Here is a 20,896-nt window from a genome sequence, read left to right on the forward strand (position 1 = left end):
AGAAAAAGTAGCAAAATAGATCCAAATTCTACTCAAGACTGACAAGCAGTATAGAACATTTACTTCTTTTGATTTTTGATGAAGATTACATGTGCACTGTTGGAGTTAAATGAAAAACGTTGCATTCTGCTAACAAAATCTGAGCTCTTTGCTATCTTTTCTTAAGATTGAGCATAAGTGTCTATCATCTATCACCGATATTTCAAATCTTGATAAATTTGAAGTTTTAATTTTGAAGATATTTATTTTTTCCCTGAAAATCCATGCACTTTGATGATATTAATATGAGAAGATTAGATTTTCCTAGAACTTACAGTCCCAATATATATTAACCCTTTGACATTTTCAACTTAATGAAGAATTTTTGTGATACATCAGACAGACAGAATCTTCTATAGGCATATTAAAATCATTAATTCAAATTTTCTGATCAAATATAATTTTGTTTTTGGATTCTGTCAGCAACTTGAAACACACTCCAATACAATTACAAGCCAAGTCCATGGAATTATGTGAACAAACAAATATTTTTTTAAGGACAACTTTGCCTTCAAGATTTTTCTTTTCGATAAGCTACCGGGCCAGTAAATGCACCAGTTGTCTTCTATCAACAGACCATTTATTGAAATATTGTCTGGTACTGCAAGATGATCTTTGGTGAAATTAATATTTTTATTAAGTATAATAGTTGTTGTATTATTAAGTGAAGGGTCCCTTACTTGTAATAGTTCTCACATTATATAATGAAGGTTCACTTACTATAATGGGAATTACATGCTTTGCATGTATAGCTGTAATGAAATCTACACATTTGAAAAGTGCAGTTAGTAAACTCTCTCTAGCTGTAGTTACTTCCCCCCCCCCCCCCCCCCCCCCCCCCCCCCCCCCCGAAATACCGCAAACAATTACCAATCTATTTATAAGTCTGTTGGGAATCCAAAAACGAAATTAATTCATATTATTCTTATAACCGAACACTTCCCCAATTGAATTACACAAAGAAGCTTTCTGTACAAGTATACAAGTGAATCCATGCTAGGTACAAAAGGAGACTTGATTTATTTCCTTCTGGATTAGATTGAAATTCCACTCTTGCTTTGCATGACATATTAAATTAGTTGACAGGTTCTCATTTTCCATGGATCATATTAGTTAGACAAAGGTAGGTTTTTATTAGTTTTCAACAAATATCAGCTTTAACTCTCTATTCTTTATTATGACCATTAAATGTTCAATATTTGAGAAAACTTCAATCTCTCTTCAAAATAGATTTTAAGAGATCATATTAAACTATGACATTGAAAGCTTTTAGCAAAATCGGAAATTCAATTTCATTTTTTTTACTCACTTGAAAGGCTTAAATCATTTCGTTTGAAAAAGCAATCACTTAAAATGTTCTACAAGAGTCTTAAATGTCTTGCACAAACACATGTTTAAAAGAGGTGTGTATTATGATAAATTATCCAATACGAATCCATAAAAATGTCAAAGTTTTTCAAAAGAGACGTTGAAGTGTACATTTCTAATTTCGTGAAATGATTCTGCTACACATTTAAGAACAGCCAAGCATAAAAAGAAATTTAAATGCAAAGTCGTATTCCACAATGGGCAATTGGCCACTTGAGCCTGTAAAATTAATATTAGTGGGTTGAAAGGCTCTTCAATTTGGGACAAGGATCATCCTCGAAATGATTAATGAACCAACTTCTAAGTAGAGCGAGCGACTTGTGAAGAAAGTTACCCTATCATTACCGAACACCTCAAGTCAGTCACATACCTGGCGCAAGGAAACTAAACAAGTCATTATGTATTTTTAACATGCAACCAGCTTTTCTGTATGTTGATCACATGGAGTTGCCTTTCAAGTTTTTTATCGCTAAACCAGATAAACAAACAAGGAAAATCTATTTTCTCTTGCTTTGATGAATTACATGTAATTTTTCCAAGAGAAATTGGTTTTTGTGCTTAAAATTAATAATGAGTACCTTTGAACATAAACCATATCAGGTTAAAACGTAGATTCATTATGTAGCTAGCCTGAGGGCAATTTATTGTGCAGCATAATAATGGTAGCTAAATTTCATTTCATTTTTACCACAGGATTAACAAACCCAGCTCGGAATTGGTGACAGTATTCATTGGAGAAGGAAAATGTGTCTAAAATTTTCTAAAGAGTGTAATTTCCTTGGAGCTGTGTAATGGTGTTTCTATTTGGAATATATATTCAATTATAATATGGAATTTGATTCTACTTGGATCTATATATATATCAGTAATGTAATAATCTGACAAAATGCTTTCAAGGATTACATTCTGAAGATTTAATGAGATAGCACGGCCTTCAGGTAAGACAATTTTTTATTATCCTTTTAATGAAAAAGATGATGGGACAGAAAACCATCAAGTTAATGAGACAACTTATATTCATAAGAAGTATTTTGCATGTACTGACATAAGTATCGTTTTTTTTCTCATCTAAACACCAAAATGTACTAATCAACTGATAAAAATCAGCTTATTGATTACAGTAACTATGTCACCTATGCAAACTATGTATATATATAAATTTTCTAAATTTAAACCTACTCCTACTAGCCAAATTTGTGTCAGGTAGGTATAAAAATAGCCTGTTATATTATACAGATTTTCATCTGAAAGGGCAAACAGCAAAGCAGAAAATCCTGTCACGGTGTCACTGTAAAAACAGTGTTATGGACCTCTTTATTGACCTCCAGCGTAAATTCAGCAATTTTTTTTATTTTTTTGAGAAACGAAGAACTATTCATTAATGCCATAAGTTGACTTATTTATGGTAACTGTTGCTGGATTTTCTATTGTTTGCCACTGTGCAAATCTATTGCTATTTATATAATTGTTACTTAAATAACAAAACCTAATTCATTTGGATGCATCAATAATCTAGATATGTTCACTGTATCCTATCACGAAACTGTCCCACGATAATGCCTTTACCGGTAATAAAAATTTTGATTGGGAAATCCAATTTACCAAATGTGGGTGTATGAAAAAAAGTCCAATCCATCCAAGGTGCAATTTTCATACTTATGCAACAATACTAACATTTTGCAAATCAAAATGTAGATGAATGTTTAAAGCATTCATGGGTTTTCAATAAAAAATCTTCAGTACAGCTGTACATTGGTGCAGTTACTTAAATTCACATCTGTTTGGCCTCTTTTCACTTTAGACTTGTTTGGGGCTAGTAGCCGCTACACTTTTTGAAGGCCTAATTACATTACAACTATTTTGTCTAAACAAAGCTATAAAACTGTCATAGCTTGACATTTAGCTTAACTTAATGTTACTGAACTGCTTACCAAATACATCTTACTACTTGTTTAAAAAGTACCTTAAGTACCTCTCATTAAGATATATAATTACCACTAAACAAAGTCCTGCGGTTAACCTCCTTCATATCATAACAACAACTGGTGAATCCTGAGTGGGGTCCAATCCCAAATATATATCATAATATACCAAGTTAAAATAAAGGGAACCCACTAAATTTGAAGGAATATAATGGACTAATGATGAGACTGGTTTTTAACTACCTTGAGTACCCACAAGGTTCTTGCAAGGTCTGTTATATCAAGGATTTAGACCTTGTTTCTTTCCTGTTATTGAAATAAACACTGTTTTAGCCAAGCCTTTTGCATTATGCCACCTCATATAAAGAAGTGACAAAAAAATCATCTGGGGAGGAGTATTGTCCGCTAAGAGCAGCACAAGATCCAAATTTTCTGTTAACCAACCCAAGATCAATCCCCCTTTTTTACCCTATTAAAAATCTAATATTCAGTATTGCCAATAACATTTTCAATTTATACTCCTAGTATGTCATGTTTCCAAACAGTTTTCTGATAATATTACTCCCTGGAGATTTGTTTAAATTAATTCTACCAAACCCCATCATAAAATTCTATCATTTTTCAACAATTTTATCAATATTTTAAAACATTAGTGTACATAGGGTGCGTTTGACAGCAACATTTGCCTAGAGATATGCATCATATTTAAATGCAGAATTTTCAATTTTCAGCTTTGTTATCGCCTTTTTAAAGCTTTAAATTACACATTTAAGATACTGTAAATTATAATAAACACTTTAATATGTTATATCACAATTCATCAACTGAAATGTCAGTGATAATGAATGGACTGATAAAGACTTCTAATAAGATTAAACATTTCACAAACTCATAGAATTAAGTTTTATGAGCTCTATGTTAAACATAAGAACCAGTGTAGGGTTCTGCCTCTGAATTCTTTTATGTAACTGTTGATTATGAAGATGACAAACGACCTAATGATGGCTCTATAGATCAAAATCATACTTCAAAAGCTTTCATATCCAATCCAGCTGTTGCATAGCTTATTGTGATGGATCTTAACCTTTCCAAAGATTTGAAGAAGAAATATTGCTTTACTGATAAATATGTTTATTAATCCAGTTCACCCAGTAAAACTTGGATTTCATCATCTCTCCTATACTGAATATGCATGAAATATTTGTTACTGGACATTAAGCAACAAGCATTCTTTGATTTCAGGTCACAATTTGCTTGAAAGCTAAATGTACCTCAGAGCAGAAATGTGTAGTAGTTTGGCAATTAGTTTCAGAGCAGAAATGTGTAATAGTTTGGCAATTAGTTTTTCTTTAATCATTTTGAACTTTCTGTTTATATGACAGGTTTCCTTAAGGACTTTTGAAAATCTGTTACTGTGTCAATTGTCTTATTCCTTGGATAATCAAGAGTTTTACTCCTGTCTTTATAAAAAAAAATGCACCTCGACAATACATGGTCTGCCATGATTGCAATGATCTTTCCAAAGGGACCAAAAGTAATTTTCCTTCATTATCATTTCCTTTTATAGGCAACAGACTATAAAAGCAACATAAAAGAACCCATCTTATTCAATATGTACCATAAAGTGCAGATCTAATGATATATCTGATTAAGAAGACCCACATTAAAGGATACTTTTTCTCCATTTTTCATACATGTTGGAGCCATATTTGTATTCATCATTATGGAGGGTGGTAAAGGGTTAATTTCTTGCAACGTGTTTTGCCATTTTTATTTCAAGTGCATTGATGAAAAAGGTTAGTTATTCACAGTGTTTTGTGAAATCAGTCAAAATATCAACGTGCAAGAATTTTTCTATTGTTCATTCATCGTGAAATGGCAATTTTATTTCACGTTCTTGCATGCAGATACCCCCCTTTACTCCCCTCATTATGTCTTGGGTAACTGTTACAAAAGCCTAGTCTTTCTGTATTTTTCAATACTTTTTCTAATTAATTGTCCATGTCATAATTTCTATAATTTACATTCTAACCAACACTATGTTCATGCACCTGACAAAACAAGCTGAATAAATTAACTACTAAATCAATTTTTTTTTAATTTATTTTCAAAATACTATCTTCATATTTCTTTACATACTGAAATTACATCTGCAGTGAATAATTAATATAATTAAAACTCATAATTCAATTTTTGTTGACTTAATCAAAATTTGTTTACCATATATTTTCTAAAAAAACCACTATAACATAAACTTGTGTAAGCTTTGTAAAAATTTCTGTATACTATATTTGTTCCAATGAACACTCTACATGAAATTTTCACAAACCTTTTGAAAAGATTTGTGAATATTATCTCAATTAATAACCATAAAGAAATGAAATATTATCCACACTCAAGAGAGCAATGATAAATAATGTCCAAATGTATTATTCATTGTTTTTTATCCTGAGACTTACAAACTCATTATCCAACATTTTTTTTTCAAATGGAAACTTTTATGATATAAAAATTCTAAGCAGTCTGTAAAAGTGTCTTTTGCAACTTGACCAAGTAAGATTCTTCTAGACTAAACTTAATTCAGTCTTAGTAGGAAAATCTACTTGGTCACCGTCAAGTTGAAAAATTCTGAATATCATAGCCAACGGAATGAAAATGACTTGACCTTTGAGCATAAATTAACTGGAATCTTATTTCAAATTTGGCTGTGCATGTAAATTTCGTGCTAGTCTTAAAAGACGGAATCTAAATCAGCAGATCTGCCAATGTCTAAGACACGTCTGTACTACACATGCTATCTGTATTCTCTCTTGCTTTTCTTGCCTTCACACCTGTTCTTATTTTCCTCCCTAACCATTATCGTTAATTAAATGTTTAAATGTATCGTTTACACCTGGCAATCACTATTTTTTCTCCTTCCAAATTTGACATTTATTGTAGATATAAGTGAACTGCAATCGAAGATATTTCCATCAGTCATTAACAACTACATCCAACTTTCGATAATTATTGCCAGCTATTTTACCCATCATCATTTTAACATTTGTTGCATGCGAGTAATTAACGAAAACTCGTAAAAAGTCAATTTACAGGTATAACTCTTAAGTTATCAGGATTGTACAAAACTTATCTTTCAAGATGAGAAAAGATAGCTTGTAATTGTTCATTATCATTGGAATGAAGAGAAGTCTTGATTGACTAACTTTGAAGTCAGCGGTAACAGAAAATATCAATTTTAATCTTTTCATTATAAACAGAAAGAAGCTGAAAACTGTTTTGCTACTAACTCTCTCTCTTTGAATTCAAATTAGTAAACATCACAATTTCTTGATTAAGTTATTTTTTTTGGCAAACTATTTTCTATCTTGTTACAAAATATAGAGTTAATATGTCAAATTATTTGAATTTCTCAGTCAAGTCCAAATGACTTTATTGTGGGACTTCAGTTACATAGTTTCCATTCCCTTTTATGTAATACAAGCAATTGAAATGACTGAACTAAGTAGGTCAACATATTCAGCTGCATAATTTCTGGAATCTAACCCAGTTAGTCAAGTTATTCAGGTATTAGTTTTCAAAAGGCATTCAGTTTTTCTCTGCATATACACGACTTGAAAAGTTTCTAAAGTTTCATTTTTCCTAAGCGTAACCAAAAGCAGTTAACATTTCTCCTACAACTTCCTGAAGTGCTTAAACGGTCAGAACTCTAGCAGTTCAATTTTTTTTTTCTGTTTTCATCAAAAACATTGCAACTCCATCAAAAAACTTTAAAAGTCTTTTAGATTCCTCTTTAGTCTAGCCCATGTAGTAGTTCTGTCAGAGTTGTCTAAGTCAAATGACTTTTTAATTGAATCAGTTTTCTATTTTGTCATGTTTGTGTCATCTTCATTTCAGAAATACATGCATTCCTGAATAGACTTTACAAGCCTATCCAAACTTCTTTGACAACTAGAAAAGTATTCATTCAAGATTTTCTTTGCTGCATGCATGTAAAGCAGACAAGATTCGTTTTACATAACAAGAGTTAAAATAGTCAAGATTTCTCTCAAGCGGCTTGCCAGTTTAAGTCCTGTCTTTCTTTCTTTCCATAATTGTTCTAGTTAACATCTCTCTCCAATGCAATCAACTGTAGTTCACCATCTTTATGCAATAGCAATCAGTTTCAGATATATCTCTTATGAGATCTCAAGCTGTTTTACTGTTCTAATTACTACTGTTTGTTATGGCAGAACTATTTCTCTTTCATTTTATTTCAAATCAATATTCATAAAGGTAAAAAAAATACATTCTAGATTAGTTCTGCACATGCCCTTTTCAGCTGGAATAATTATTATAAAAAACCTCAATCACAAGTTCAGGCAGACCTCATTTCTTTTTTCAGTATGTTCTTTAAATACAAATCATGCCTCTGTCTTTTGAGATTTAAACAGATCTGCATCTAAAATTCATGCTGAAGTAACTCTACTAAATTTACAAGATTTATGGCAGCTTTACTGGTTTTGTGGGATATCATTGGCAGAACTGTCAGGCGCAGATCCAGAGGGGGGGGGGGGGGAGGTTCTAGGGGGTTGGAACCCCCCTTTTTTTGATGATCAAATACATTTGAATGAGGACATGTTATTGGAACCCCCCCCCCCCCCCTTTGTCCTGGGTTAGGACCCCCGTTTTTAAAATGGCTGAACTAAACCTTTTTTGTGAGATCCAAAGCAGTATAACATCATGTGTTGTTTTTATTATTTCAGAACTTTCTTCATTTTATGCTTCTGTTGCAGCAATAGGGTGGTAAAGATTACCCTTGCATGTACAATGATACTCTGATGTTTGGAAAACGTCCCCCCCCCCTCGCATCTTTCAACTGTGAGGCATTGTCCAGACATTTGAAAGCCTATTTTTAGGTCTTGCAGGGGCACATATGCTGCAGTGAAGAACCCCAGCAAGTCCTAAAATGCTAGCAAATCCTCCAATCAATCTCAGAAATAATGGTGATCTACTTGCGCTCCATTTCTGGTTTTTGCAACCTTGACAATACTTCATACTTTTGAGTGATGCAGGGAAGAATTTCTAGTTTTGTGAATAGAATAACATCGTCTTTAATATGATTTTAATGTTTAAGCAACACTGTGTAACCATGAGCGGATCCAGCCATTTTAAAAAGAGGGGGGTTCCAAACCCAGAGTAAAGGGGGGTTCCAACTATATGCTGCCATTCAAATGCATTGATCGCCAAAAAAATTGTTAAAAATATTGTTACTTTATCTGACCAAACTCCAACTTATATTCAACATTTGATTGTTGCGCACAGCTTGATATACTTGTCTTTAAGTGATCTTTGGCAGTATGCATTGGTATGACCCTTGTGTGATTTGATGTAATAAACAATCTATCTTTGGGTCATTAAGGAACACCAATTTCGTTAACATTATTTATGTTACAGTATAGATTTTTGCTCAATTTGTTTTTTAGCAGTTTAGCAACTCTTTTCCCATAAAAATCTTGGGAGAAAAAAATACTTTTAAGTCATGAACATTTCAATGTAACTTTTGATCAATTTCCATAGCAAGATTATTTCTGAAAAGAGCTCTCGGAATCAGTTTCACAAAAAGCATACCACTAAGATTGATCGTAAGTATACTGAATTGATCATGACTTACAACCAATCATAGTAGAAAGCTTTTTTTGTGAAATTGACTTCAGATTTTTATGTTTGGGCAAACACAACTTTTAAAGTGTCTACAGTATGAAAGAACTAGTGCATTGCTCGATTTTCAATAATACTAGCAAAACCTTTATTTTTACGATTATACCACTGAAAAAACGATCATCTGAAAGCAATTTTCTGTTGACAAGACACCTTTATTTTAAATTACTCTTTCTTTTTGCCAATTTCAAATTAAATTGCTTTGTGTGTTTTTACATTACTTTGTTGCATAACCCCAGGCTGACTTGCGAATGTGCAGATTTTATTTACACCAGGTACAGCTTTAAAAGAACTATCAGTTAAGGTTTAAATTCCTTTGAGGTTTTGGATAAAAGCAATCTTTTGAAGATTTTTATGTAGTATGATTGCAGAGTTTTATTATGTAGATAATGATAAAGTCAACATAATATTGCAATTTAACTGATACATTTCTAGGTGCATTGTTCACCCACACAGCATGATATGAGCATAATCAATTACCAGCTCATTTTAGACACTGAGGATCTCAAACTGCCTCTGATAAATTTATATTTAGTACTTTTTCAGAGGCTGAATCTATTCCAAAAGTTACTGAATCACAATTTTTCAAAATAGAGTGGTTGGATGCAAGGCTATCACTTTATAAAATGATTTGGTGAACCAAACAATTCAACAAGCCCATTGAATATTGTCTATTATCTGAACTTGTATGGTTGAGTGGATTTGGATTGAACCCAAATTAGTAAGTGTGCATTTTACTTCATAATTGGAAGATATTTGGATGTAAATTTCAATAAACTTGAAAATACATGTTTTGCTCATTGTCGAGGGCCATACAGTGACCTTTAACTGCTAAAATTTCACACCATTCATACTGATGACAATTATATTCTGTATTCTCTATTACCATCAATTCTTTTTCATTGAATCGTTTGGCAGTTCCATTCTATATTACCCAAGAAAACAGGTATATATTGCCAAACAGAAACTTTCTACTTTTCTGTTTTCATTCTTCCAACTATGTCCCTCATGATTGACCTCAAAGTCATGTGCCATTCAAACTTTTGCATTTCTACTTAAATGTAGAAACAAGAGAGAATTCTTCCTTAAACATTATCTGTATACAGTAAATAATACAATAATTTATCGTCACAAAGGCTACTGTAATCTTTTGACAGATGAATCTCTTGAGAATTGAAGTAGCCTTTTGTTCTTGACGAGGAGTGAAATGTATACCAAATAGTTCAGCTCAATATCACAGGCACTTGTCTCTGGTAAAAAAAATCTTAGGTATACAAGATTTTTTACAGAGACAAGTGCCTGTGCTCTATGACCTCAAAAAATTTGTTATTTTGAAGTATGTGAATTAAATACATTCTGTATATCACTCCTGTGTTATATCTGGTCTTTAGACAGATCTATAGATTTGTTTAAGTTTTGAAGATCAGTACACTACCAAAATTTGTCAAGATATGCCTTTCACAGAGATGCTTGAAAACTTGTGTGCTTTCTTGACTACAGCTGTTTCAGATAGCAAAGATTTATCAAAAGTTTACCCTAAAACATCCGGAAGTGTTACAATTAAATAAAATATACAGCTTATGATTGAAATAGTTTAAAATCCTGCTTCACACCAGTCCAATTCAATGTGTTTAATAATAGGTAGTGTGCCTATATTTGCTAACATCTATGTCAATTAATCATCACTGGTTGAGAGTTAATATTTTGAAATCATAAGCATATTCTTATTTTCATACAAACATATCATAGATGACTTATAATTGAAGCAGGATCTACTCAGTAGACAAAAAGGCATTTTCTAGAGCTTTAAAGCCCTAAGGAAAAAGACGGTTTTCATATCAATAGGAATTTTATTCACAGTCGGGAGTTATAGAACCAAACATTTTTCCTTTCCATAATATGGCACTTTTTCATAAAACATTTCCCAAATCTTTCAATTTGACATCCAATCATTGATGAATTTGTCACCAGATTTAAGATACTGACCAAAGTCAATGGTGTAAGAACCACATACCAGTAATATTAAAACTTTAAAGTTTTCAAAGTGCATCATCTGCAAGTAGAAATTGTCATACAAAAACAGCAAATCCAATTACCAAAACCTGACAAATTTTCAGAGAGATAATCAAGATTGCATTAACATGTCATAAACATAGTCTAGGGCTGATGTGTTTTGCAGATGGGATAGTGTGTTAGATTTTTAATGATTACTACTCCATAACTTAATTTGAAAATAATTATTCACTGCAATAACTCATGTTTACCCATTATAAAAAATAATTCTAATATTTTCCAAAATGGCCACCATGGGAATGTCACAATCTTGATAAAAAAAATGCTTTGAAAATATCTAGTGAAATGTGAACAGTTATCCTACATCCAGCTGGCTAAGTCTTAGATTCAAGCAAGCTTTAAATCTGGACTTTTATCTTTTTAACATCCTGCAGCTGTTACACTGCAAGAAATTAAGTGTTAACATTAAAAAGTTAACATCCAATTTGAGCAAAATAATATTTGAACATTGTGTCTGCAAAAAATGGTCAATTCTCTATGCAAGAAAAAAATTACACATCATGAAGTCTCAAATGAGATTCAAAATGTATACAGATATGTCACTGTGATCAATACAGTATTCTGATTCAACAATAATTGAAGTGAATAGATGAATTAAACATGTTAAGTAGCTTGTCAAGAAAACGGAAAGCGTCTAACCAAGCATGTATTGCAAATTAAACTTTCGGCCTCCAATGTATGTGCCATCATTCATCAAAGAAAAATCCAGTCCTGAATCAAAACCCTTGCATCCATAAACATTCTTTCCAATATAACTACACACAGATCCCTTTCAAGTTTCACATCCAATTAATTTTCTTTTCCCTAAGAGCATGGATAAAGTCGTTTTTCAATAAAATATAAAAGAAACCTAGTGTAATATTTATGATATAATAAACCCATATCTTCAGACGACTTTTTTGAAAGAAACTTAATGTTCCTTGGTTGCTATGAATTTTATATATGATGGTTTTGACAAAAAAACTAGAAGATTTATTTGTTCTTGATATAAATGTAATTTCTGTCTGTTGTCACATGGTATAGCAATTTACATACAGCTTTCATGATTTGTAATCCTAGCACACATCTAAGCATAAAACGATATTATGAATCTTAATAGAAACTGAAATGATTTGTGGTCGGATTTGTATCGTGCCAGATTTTAGCACTTTATCTGAAACACTCTTCTCATATTGAGTAGTCTGTATCAAATGATCATTTCTCTATGCATTTGGCTGACAACCATATTTCTCTATATCAAAATGCAGGCATAGATCTAGAAACATTTTGTAGGGCGAGATTAAGAATTTTTGTTGATGTTGAGATTATAAGACATCTATGTGGTTTAAAAGAATATCATTAGAGGGAGGGTTGTAACACCTCAGGACTTAAACATTTAACTTTTTATCCAAATAATTTTCTTATTTCTGCTGATTTTTTTTTAAACAAGGAAGATATCTGATCTTTCTCATAAAATAGAAAGTAAAACTAGTAACCCCCTGAACTGCACCAAGTCCAAATGATTGGTGAACATAATCTTAGTCTGAGTATATGACAGTAATTACATTTTGTATGTTTAATTTTCTTGAAGCCTTGACCTTTGACTTCTAAATGATTCATTTATCTTCAGTTGACCTGATGTCTACTAAGACCAAATAACATGTAAACTTATCTGACTTTTTTCTATGGCTCTCATAATTAACCAACTTGTGACCTTGAATTTTGACTACTAATTAATCAAAATCTTTTTGACTGAACTGTTGATCATAACCTGATTGTGACCTTGAACCAAACTATCTTGTGACCTTGACCTTTCTTGACTACTACATGATTAAAACTTCATTTCCTTGACTGGACAAATAGGTTATTTACTGTAGGATATTTGTGATTCATTTTTTTCTCCCTCTAAAATTAAGAAAAAGTGTTTTGTTTATTACAGCAAAGAGTTCTGCTGTTAAATATTTACAGTGCTGGTTTACTGAAGATTGTAACTTGTAATCTGGGATTACAAACCCTCAAGCATCTCCAAAGGTCTCTCGTATTCAAGGGAAATCAAATAGTTTGTCTATAACTACCTTACTAAACCTCCGTCATAAACACCAGATAAGACCATAACTAACAATTGCCCTCTTGTACAATTAACTGGTTACAAAGTTATCAAACCCTTTTACTTCAAACACACCTTGCAACCAAACAATAAATGCATGGAAAATTTACTTTTAACAAGAACAAATGAAACATTTTCTGACCAATTTAATAATTCCATTTCCTTCTTCCCTAACAACAAAACTATTTCAAAAGATAATTAATCTCTTTAAATGGCATGCATGCAATATTTAAAACTAATAATGCATTTGTTTGTGATAAACTAACATTTCATAAAACTCAGTAGAATATACTCTGTGTTCTGGGCCAATCTCTTAAGGATGTGTTGAAAGATTGGTATCCTTCACAAGAAAAAAATCTATTGGATCTTCACTATTTTGACAGCCTTTCCTACGATTTGATGTGGCTTAATGACATTTGATATGGGGAAAAAACTTCTCGGATCATATATCATACTTAAACCATTTTTTTTCCTTTTCCCAATATACAATTTACACCACAAGGTTATGATCAACATCAAAGTTCAAACCATTCTCTGATTAAAACCCCAAAATTCAATAGTTCACAAAAAAATCATAATTTTATTCATATATTTGACTTCTCTAAAGGACAAGCATATGCAATGGTTAACTCAAAACCTTGAATGGAACACATTTGTGCAAGTTTGACATTTTTTCTGCCTATGAGAAACTAAATTCTCCTACAAATCCATTATGTTCCCTATCAGTACTACGAGGTCTGTTCTACTTCCAAACTACAACAATGTACTAGTACTTGTGTAATTTTCCAACTTTGAGTAGGAATGCCAGACAAATACCATTATGATGTTCTAATGACAAAACCTACTTTCCGATCAAGACTCTGGCCATTTTGTGATCAATTACAGGTAAAAGTTTGACATCTAAGGTTTTAACAACAGGAACTCCATTTCCTTTGTGTTCTCATTATACAATAAAGCTAGAACCATATGCAGATGGGCTGTCATGTAAACTTTAATTGGACAAACTACCTCCTCCACAAAGCTGTATGCATAGTAATTAATTCCTAAATAATCTATAGATATTGGCAAAACAAGCACTTGATGGCAACTGTTATTTGATATCAAGTCTCATGCATCGGTCTAGAGAGCAAAAATTGTGTAACAAGTTGCTTAGTGCTTATTCCTATTTCCTGATATGTTTGGATGTTTGTCGATGACATACAAACTTGAATTTACCTAGAGTACAAATAGATATGTAACTTGAGATGCAAGACTTTTCCTATCAGGCAATTAGAATAAACTTCATCTCCAAGACAAAATTCTAACTATATTTGCAACATAAAGCTAAGTCTCTTGATGGAGAGCAACTATTACCATCATGTTATAAACCATATTAATCCTATATTTTTCCTTTTCAAACAGTGTGTCTATATGTGGCCTTGATCTAGACCTTGACATTCCCACCTAATTTGACCTTTTGGATCCTGTTAAGGATACTTTGTTCAAGGACTTTGATCAAAGTAATACTCATTGCAAACTTGAGGCCCAAGTAACAAATCTGTCAGACAGAGGCAAATCTAGAGCTGGTCCAATCAAGGTTTGTTTATTTTTTTCTGATTTTTGACTGCCTTTCCATCCCTTCTTATGTTTTATTATGAAGACTCTCAACTTGACATCATCAGGACATTCTAACTTTGTCAATCAACTAAACAGTATCAACTCAACTATACAAAGGACTTCCAAAGAAAGTGCCTTCAAACTTTTTCAAGTTTTCAGATGAAAAAAAACTATGTTTTTGTCCTAAACAAAACTGATATACACTTAAAAGCAAACCATCCTTTCCCATTCAATTCAAATCATGCAACTTCTCAAACTTAACTCCCAATTTAATTCTGTAAATGAACTGACAAATTAACCACCAACCTAAACATGTGTCCACAATGTATGCATATATCTTTTAATGAAACCAACCCATCCTTACCAATTCAAAATAATTAACCATTCTCCTCTCAAAATTCAATCATAAGGCATTATGATTGAAATTTGAGAGGAGAATAGATAAATAAAAGTACTCGATAAAATTATTACATAATAATAATATGAGGACTCGACAACAACTTCAGTTCAGAATATCAACTTAAACGTGATGCAGTTAGCTTTAAAGTTGATGGATCTCGTATACAATCATTCAAATATCTGATAGGTTTTTTTTGCTTGACTTAAGTCCTATCATTCAAAAGACAGATAATTCTAGTCAAGATGTCATCTCCATTCATTAATATCAGATTAATAAAATCTTTGATGTGTTCATACATTTTCATAGGTCTTCCCTTTTATACTGAGAACCTATAGATTTGCCATTAATAGAATTACACAGGTCCAATTATTTTTTCAAATGGATTTTCTTTCAAGTTTTGTGGAAAAAGTTCTGATTACTTTAAATAAAGATTATTTCTTCCTTGTCAGAGCTGTTAAATCTGGTAGGATTCTACTTCAAAGAACCTATACAAAAAATTGTAATTAGTTCATACAACTTAAATCTAAGTGCTACAAAGCAACGCAATGTCTTTTTGATGTAACATCAATTACAAGCCATGTTGTAGTCTCTATAAATGAATACTTGACAAGACCCTGATATCAAACTCCACTAAATGCTATTTTATGACCATTATCATGCATTAATATTTACTCAGTAGTAATATATCTAAGTGAATTTATATGTTGCCTAAGTGTATTTTGAAATCACAGTTCTCTCTCTATCTATCTACCCTCTATAATTAACAAAACAGTTTCATGTTCACATATTGAAATATAAATTATTACAACCCATATCAATTCAATTCTGATAAAACCAGCTCATTTTGTCTTGACAGGTCTTCAATTTATAGCTGCCAACAAATATTGTCTGATATTGATGTGTATTGGAGTATTGCCTACTGTAAAAGGTTACATGTTTTTGTTTTCAGGTGATATTTTCTGTGTTGGATGTTTTATGGTCTCATTGACATATAACCCTGCATCTTTTATTTATATGATGTGCCATGGTTGAGATTTTATATTCCAGTATTGTTTCATTTTCTGCATGAATTCAAATATTCACATCCTATATATTTTTTAATGTGTCATGATTTTAACTAATGTCTATGAACCCTTATAAAGATTGATGACTTTTAGTGCTACTGTCAGAACTGTCCATCTCAGTTGCTTTCAGAGTGGTTTTGAGGAAAAGTTAACATTAGATATAATTGGGTTGAATTTTAGCTTGCAAATTATATGTTTGAATCATAAGATGCACAATTATTCAAAATATTGCTGGAACAAACAGTCTGTTCTTGTGTTGAGGCATCATCTATGTTTTTGCTCAGGTTATTTGTATATTAGCTATTTGCTCTTCTATGTGTGTGGTTTAAAAATGCAGATTCTTTTAAAAGAGACTTTCTCGAAGCTTCATGATACAGACAATAAAAGTTTATAAGATATTCATAAGCTGCATGAGCATTCATATACATAAAAAATATAATTGTTCAAGACATAATAAAACAATATAAGAAACACATTATGATATTTTTTATTTCATTTCATACATTTTCATTATAATCTGTAATAAATAAAATAATAAAACGGAGATGATAAAAAAAATATTTAATCAGAATCCACCAGGAATTAAGACTATCAAATCAGAATCCACCAGGAATTAAGACACATTGTGATACATATATCAAGTGAATGGATCAATAATGGGCTAGGAAAACCTTCACAAAATTCTTTACTTTGCAATTAGTGTGAAAGATTTCTCTGTATAAAACCTATTTGGTTGATAAATGAGATCAAAGGATTTTGAATGTACAATAAATAACCAGATGATTCAGTTATTAAAAACCTTCCACTGAATTCTATTGACATTACATGCAAACTTGAGGATAAAAGACTGAAAATTCAATACCACCTGTCAGACTCGATTAGATCAAAAGGCTTAACTTTGTAACAATATAGCTCCTGTGAAATCTTATAGGCAATCTCAATGCATATAATACTTGTCAGATGAGATGAGGGAAATTATTTTCTTATAATTTTTTTTATAGGAAATATGAAGAGGATACTTTCTGGAATATGAACAGGATCAACCTTCTGCAATATGAAAAGGATATTTTCTGGATCCAGTTACAAATAAGAAGAAAAGGTAATTTATTAATCCATATTATAGTATAAGGTTATAATTTTCTTTTTGTAATATACTTGTATATTTATAACCTTGTGGCCAGTCAAATGTTCTTAAACTGAATTTCATGGTAATAATAAATACAACTGATAAAATATAATAACTTACCTCCCTTCTTAATAATAATTAAGGTATACAGAGTTGCCTCCCCTTTTAAATATGTTACAAGTCAAATAGAGTTATCTCCCATTGTGTTAGAAATGTTAAATTTTAGTAAACTACGACAACAATGATACATTTCCACACAAAGCAAATAGCAATTGTTAAATTTTAAAAGGTTTATGAAAAAGAAAGGAATGGAAAAGTGAAAAAAACAATAAAAATGCTCATAATTAATTATTATATTTGGTATTTCTTGGTATTTTCAAGTGCATCTTGTTTCCAGTATGGCTGGTGGTATAAGTAAGATGATTTGAATTTGAGAAATATATAATATTAAATTTTGAATAATTAACAAAATAATATTTTAATCCAAAAAATATAAACATTAAAAGGTTTGTTTTAAGTGACAGAAAATATAAACAGAATGGAATGACTATTTTTTTTTCAAGATCTACATAAGGAAAAAGCATGAATAGTAAAATATGGCAGTGAACCGAAGTTGAAGCTTTACCACAAATCAATTTTACAAAATATGAAGTTATTTCAAAATGGTGGTGTGACCAATGACTACAGCTAATTTGGTCTACTTTGTATCAACAACCTTCTTGTAGGCAGGTTCAGTGTCAAAGTCAGCAGAAACATCCTAGCTTTAGTGCCTATAAATCCATCTTGGTCATAAGTAAGACTAAGTCTTTTCTCAAACAGATTCATGTACAAAAACAAAAGAAAATGTAACACACTTGGTCCTTTTCTTAAGGTGGTACCCAACACCTGACCTAAAATTGATTTGGCTCGTTTAATTTTCTTAAAATTTTGACAAAGTATTTACTTTGACCCTTTGACAAAAATATAAAAATTTCAATTAATTTGAACCAACCGTTTAATCAGAAAAAATTACACTGGTTATATAGCAGTTTGACAAAAACTTATTTTGATCATTGAGAAGCTTAATAATCCCTTTACAACATAACGTCATTAAAACATTCTGCTGATTTTACAGAGTTATCTCCCTGAAGTGTTAGGTACCACCTTAATGAAACAAATAAACTGGATTTCATAAGTGGATCTGATCTTTTATGACAGCATCTGGTACATGTAAACATAGATGTTCCTTGTTCTCATCCAAGTACAATTAAGCCACAAGTCACTCCACATAAGTTCTCAAAGCTGTCATTCTCTTTTGAATTTTTGTAAAATTGATTTGTCGTAAAGTACAACTCCCACTTCGCTGCTTGTAAGATGATAGAAGAGGCAACAACAAGATGTGACAACACTGATGTATAGAAATGTATACATTGTTGTTTACTCACTTGATTTGGCCCCATCATAGGGGGGTGAGGAGGCTGTGAATGGGGGGACGGCTGTGATGCTGGCGGCTACCAATACAAGGGACCAACATTATTTGATGGTGCTTTAGTGCAAGTTTAGTGCAGTCAATTTTTAGGCAATACAATGTGACATTTTAAATGGAATCAATTAAACTTTTTAATCTAGCCCCTTGATATTTATAAAGCCCAAATTAGTTTCTTATTTAGTATTACTGAAAACTTTCACCATAACCATATTACTTCACACAAACACACACACTTATAAGATAATTGCTATGAAATTATATAAATTCTTGTTTCAAGATAAAAGACTTATATTATCTTATTTTTTAAACAGGAATCCATGCATTCAGCACAGAACAGAATATTATGGAATTTTGCATACAAAGGGAGTTAACACCATCACAAAAGTTAATACATATAACAAGGAAAGCAGAGTTGTCTCCCATGCCTTTATTATACAGCTTATGTAAATGGGATGTCTTGATGAGAAATGATAGATGAAATTTGTGTATCAAATGTGTTTTATCAACAACGAATGGAAGAAGAAAAATACTTACAGGGAAAAAACCAGGAGGCATTGGCCCCCCTGGTGGCATTCCATCCTGTGGGGGCATTTGTCCTAACGGACTCTGTGCTGCTGGATTCTGAAAAGATATAAAACAAAACTGTGAGAACATAAAACAGGGAAATATTCAAGATGACATATAATATTTGATAAAAGAAATCAACCTGATGTTGAAATTGATGTTATTCATTAAGGAAATAAAGTGATTGTTTTAAGCTGTTATCTGAAAATTAAAGAATGAAATGAGTAAATTCTTGCTAATGCCATGAAATGTACATCTCAGGAAAGAGTATTTTCATACAGAAAGTAAAATATCGTAGAAGGTGACAAATTATACTAATTTCATGTGAAAGATCTTTTGAGCACATATTCGAACAGCTTTGTTAGCAATACCCGGCAATAGCAATAGTGCAAATGTCTGAGGAATTCTGCCCATTGAGAAACATAATAAACAGCTAATGACACACAAACAAACAGATTTTTGTAATGATCATACCCATACTAATATTTTTTAAATCACAACCCATTAATCTGGTTGATAAGAAAATGTTTTGAGAAAATATTCTACCAGATCCTGTTGATTACAATTTTTATCCACTCAAGATAATTATATTTTCAGCAAATCTTACAATTTAATGTTTGAAAATTGAACTACAAAGACTTAAAGAGTTGATATTTGTTGCAATATTATGGGTAGACTAGTGTGGTAGATTCTGCGTTCTCCATTGACAAAATTGAAAATGCCAACTGCCATATCCTCAAAACTTATCAGTCAGACCAGAAAAGATTGAATTCACACAAGTCAGGAAATCTTTTAAAAACAATGAAATTTTTAATGCATCACATAAAAAATCTTATTCCAAATTGTAAATCATCTCCTTTTTTTCTTTATAACAATAAGTTTCTATCTTGCAAACTTCACAAATAAAATCAACAAAAATGGATAACATCTTAAACCTTAACATTCAGCCAAAAATGTCTTTAGTGTTAAGAATTGATAATTGATGAGATGAGTAAATACTCCTTTTGAATCATGCAAATTTGAAGTTTTTGTAAACATTTTGTGAAACACATACTTGATTAACACTTTCCTGACTGAATAGAACTGTTTTAAATGTCAGCATAGCTCAGCATAGCCCAGAATAATGTGGTGGTTTCATTAGTACAGATTTATAAGCATGTACATGTACAAACATAAAGTTGGTTTTTTTTTACAATCATTTGGTATCTATTCTGTTTTAGTTTTCTTTTGAAAAATAATATATAGTTGAAAAAAATGAAATACAAGCTATGCATCACTGATTGCTTTTATATGCTTAAAATGCGCTTAAATACAATTAAATTTTTTTCATAAGTGTCTTATTTTGTTAAGAAATTAATCCATTAACTATCCCATTCAATTCTATAATATTGAACCGATAACCAGAACAATTACTTCCCTTGTTTAAAATTGGAGTTATTCCCCTTTGGTCATGTGCTGACTGATCTAGTATTTGATTTATTCCAATTTTTAGT

At 31.4% G+C, this 20,896-nt stretch overlaps 1 protein-coding gene and 1 long non-coding RNA gene across 18 annotated transcripts in view; one reads left to right on the plus strand and one right to left on the minus strand.

The window, feature by feature from the left end:
- LOC134700398 (single-stranded DNA-binding protein 3-like) overlaps positions 1 to 20,896 on the minus strand; it is a 78,736-nt gene that overhangs the window by 29,680 nt on the left and 28,160 nt on the right. For 15 of the 16 annotated variants that reach the window (XM_063561786.1, XM_063561791.1, XM_063561788.1 and 12 more), the window contains exons 7-8: positions 19,374 to 19,460; positions 18,796 to 18,861 (exon numbers count right to left, since the gene is read on the minus strand). In XM_063561786.1, coding sequence (XP_063417856.1) covers positions 18,796 to 18,861; positions 19,374 to 19,460 — 153 coding nt within the window. The remainder of the gene's footprint in view (positions 1 to 18,795; positions 18,862 to 19,373; positions 19,461 to 20,896) is intronic. The other variant, XM_063561794.1, reaches the window with a different exon arrangement.
- Positions 986 to 19,494, plus strand: LOC134700402 (uncharacterized). 2 transcript variants are annotated; one of them, XR_010103866.1, is made up of 4 exons: positions 986 to 1,162; positions 2,101 to 2,345; positions 17,247 to 17,344; positions 19,151 to 19,494. It is a non-coding gene; the product is annotated as an uncharacterized LOC134700402 (long non-coding RNA). The 2 variants fall into 2 exon arrangements; XR_010103865.1 differs by lacking the exon at positions 986 to 1,162 and having other exon boundaries at positions 1,524 to 2,345.

Source organism: Mytilus trossulus, unplaced genomic scaffold, assembly GCF_036588685.1.
Source record: "Mytilus trossulus isolate FHL-02 unplaced genomic scaffold, PNRI_Mtr1.1.1.hap1 h1tg000138l__unscaffolded, whole genome shotgun sequence".
NCBI classification, from domain to species: Eukaryota; Metazoa; Mollusca; class Bivalvia; order Mytilida; family Mytilidae; genus Mytilus; species Mytilus trossulus.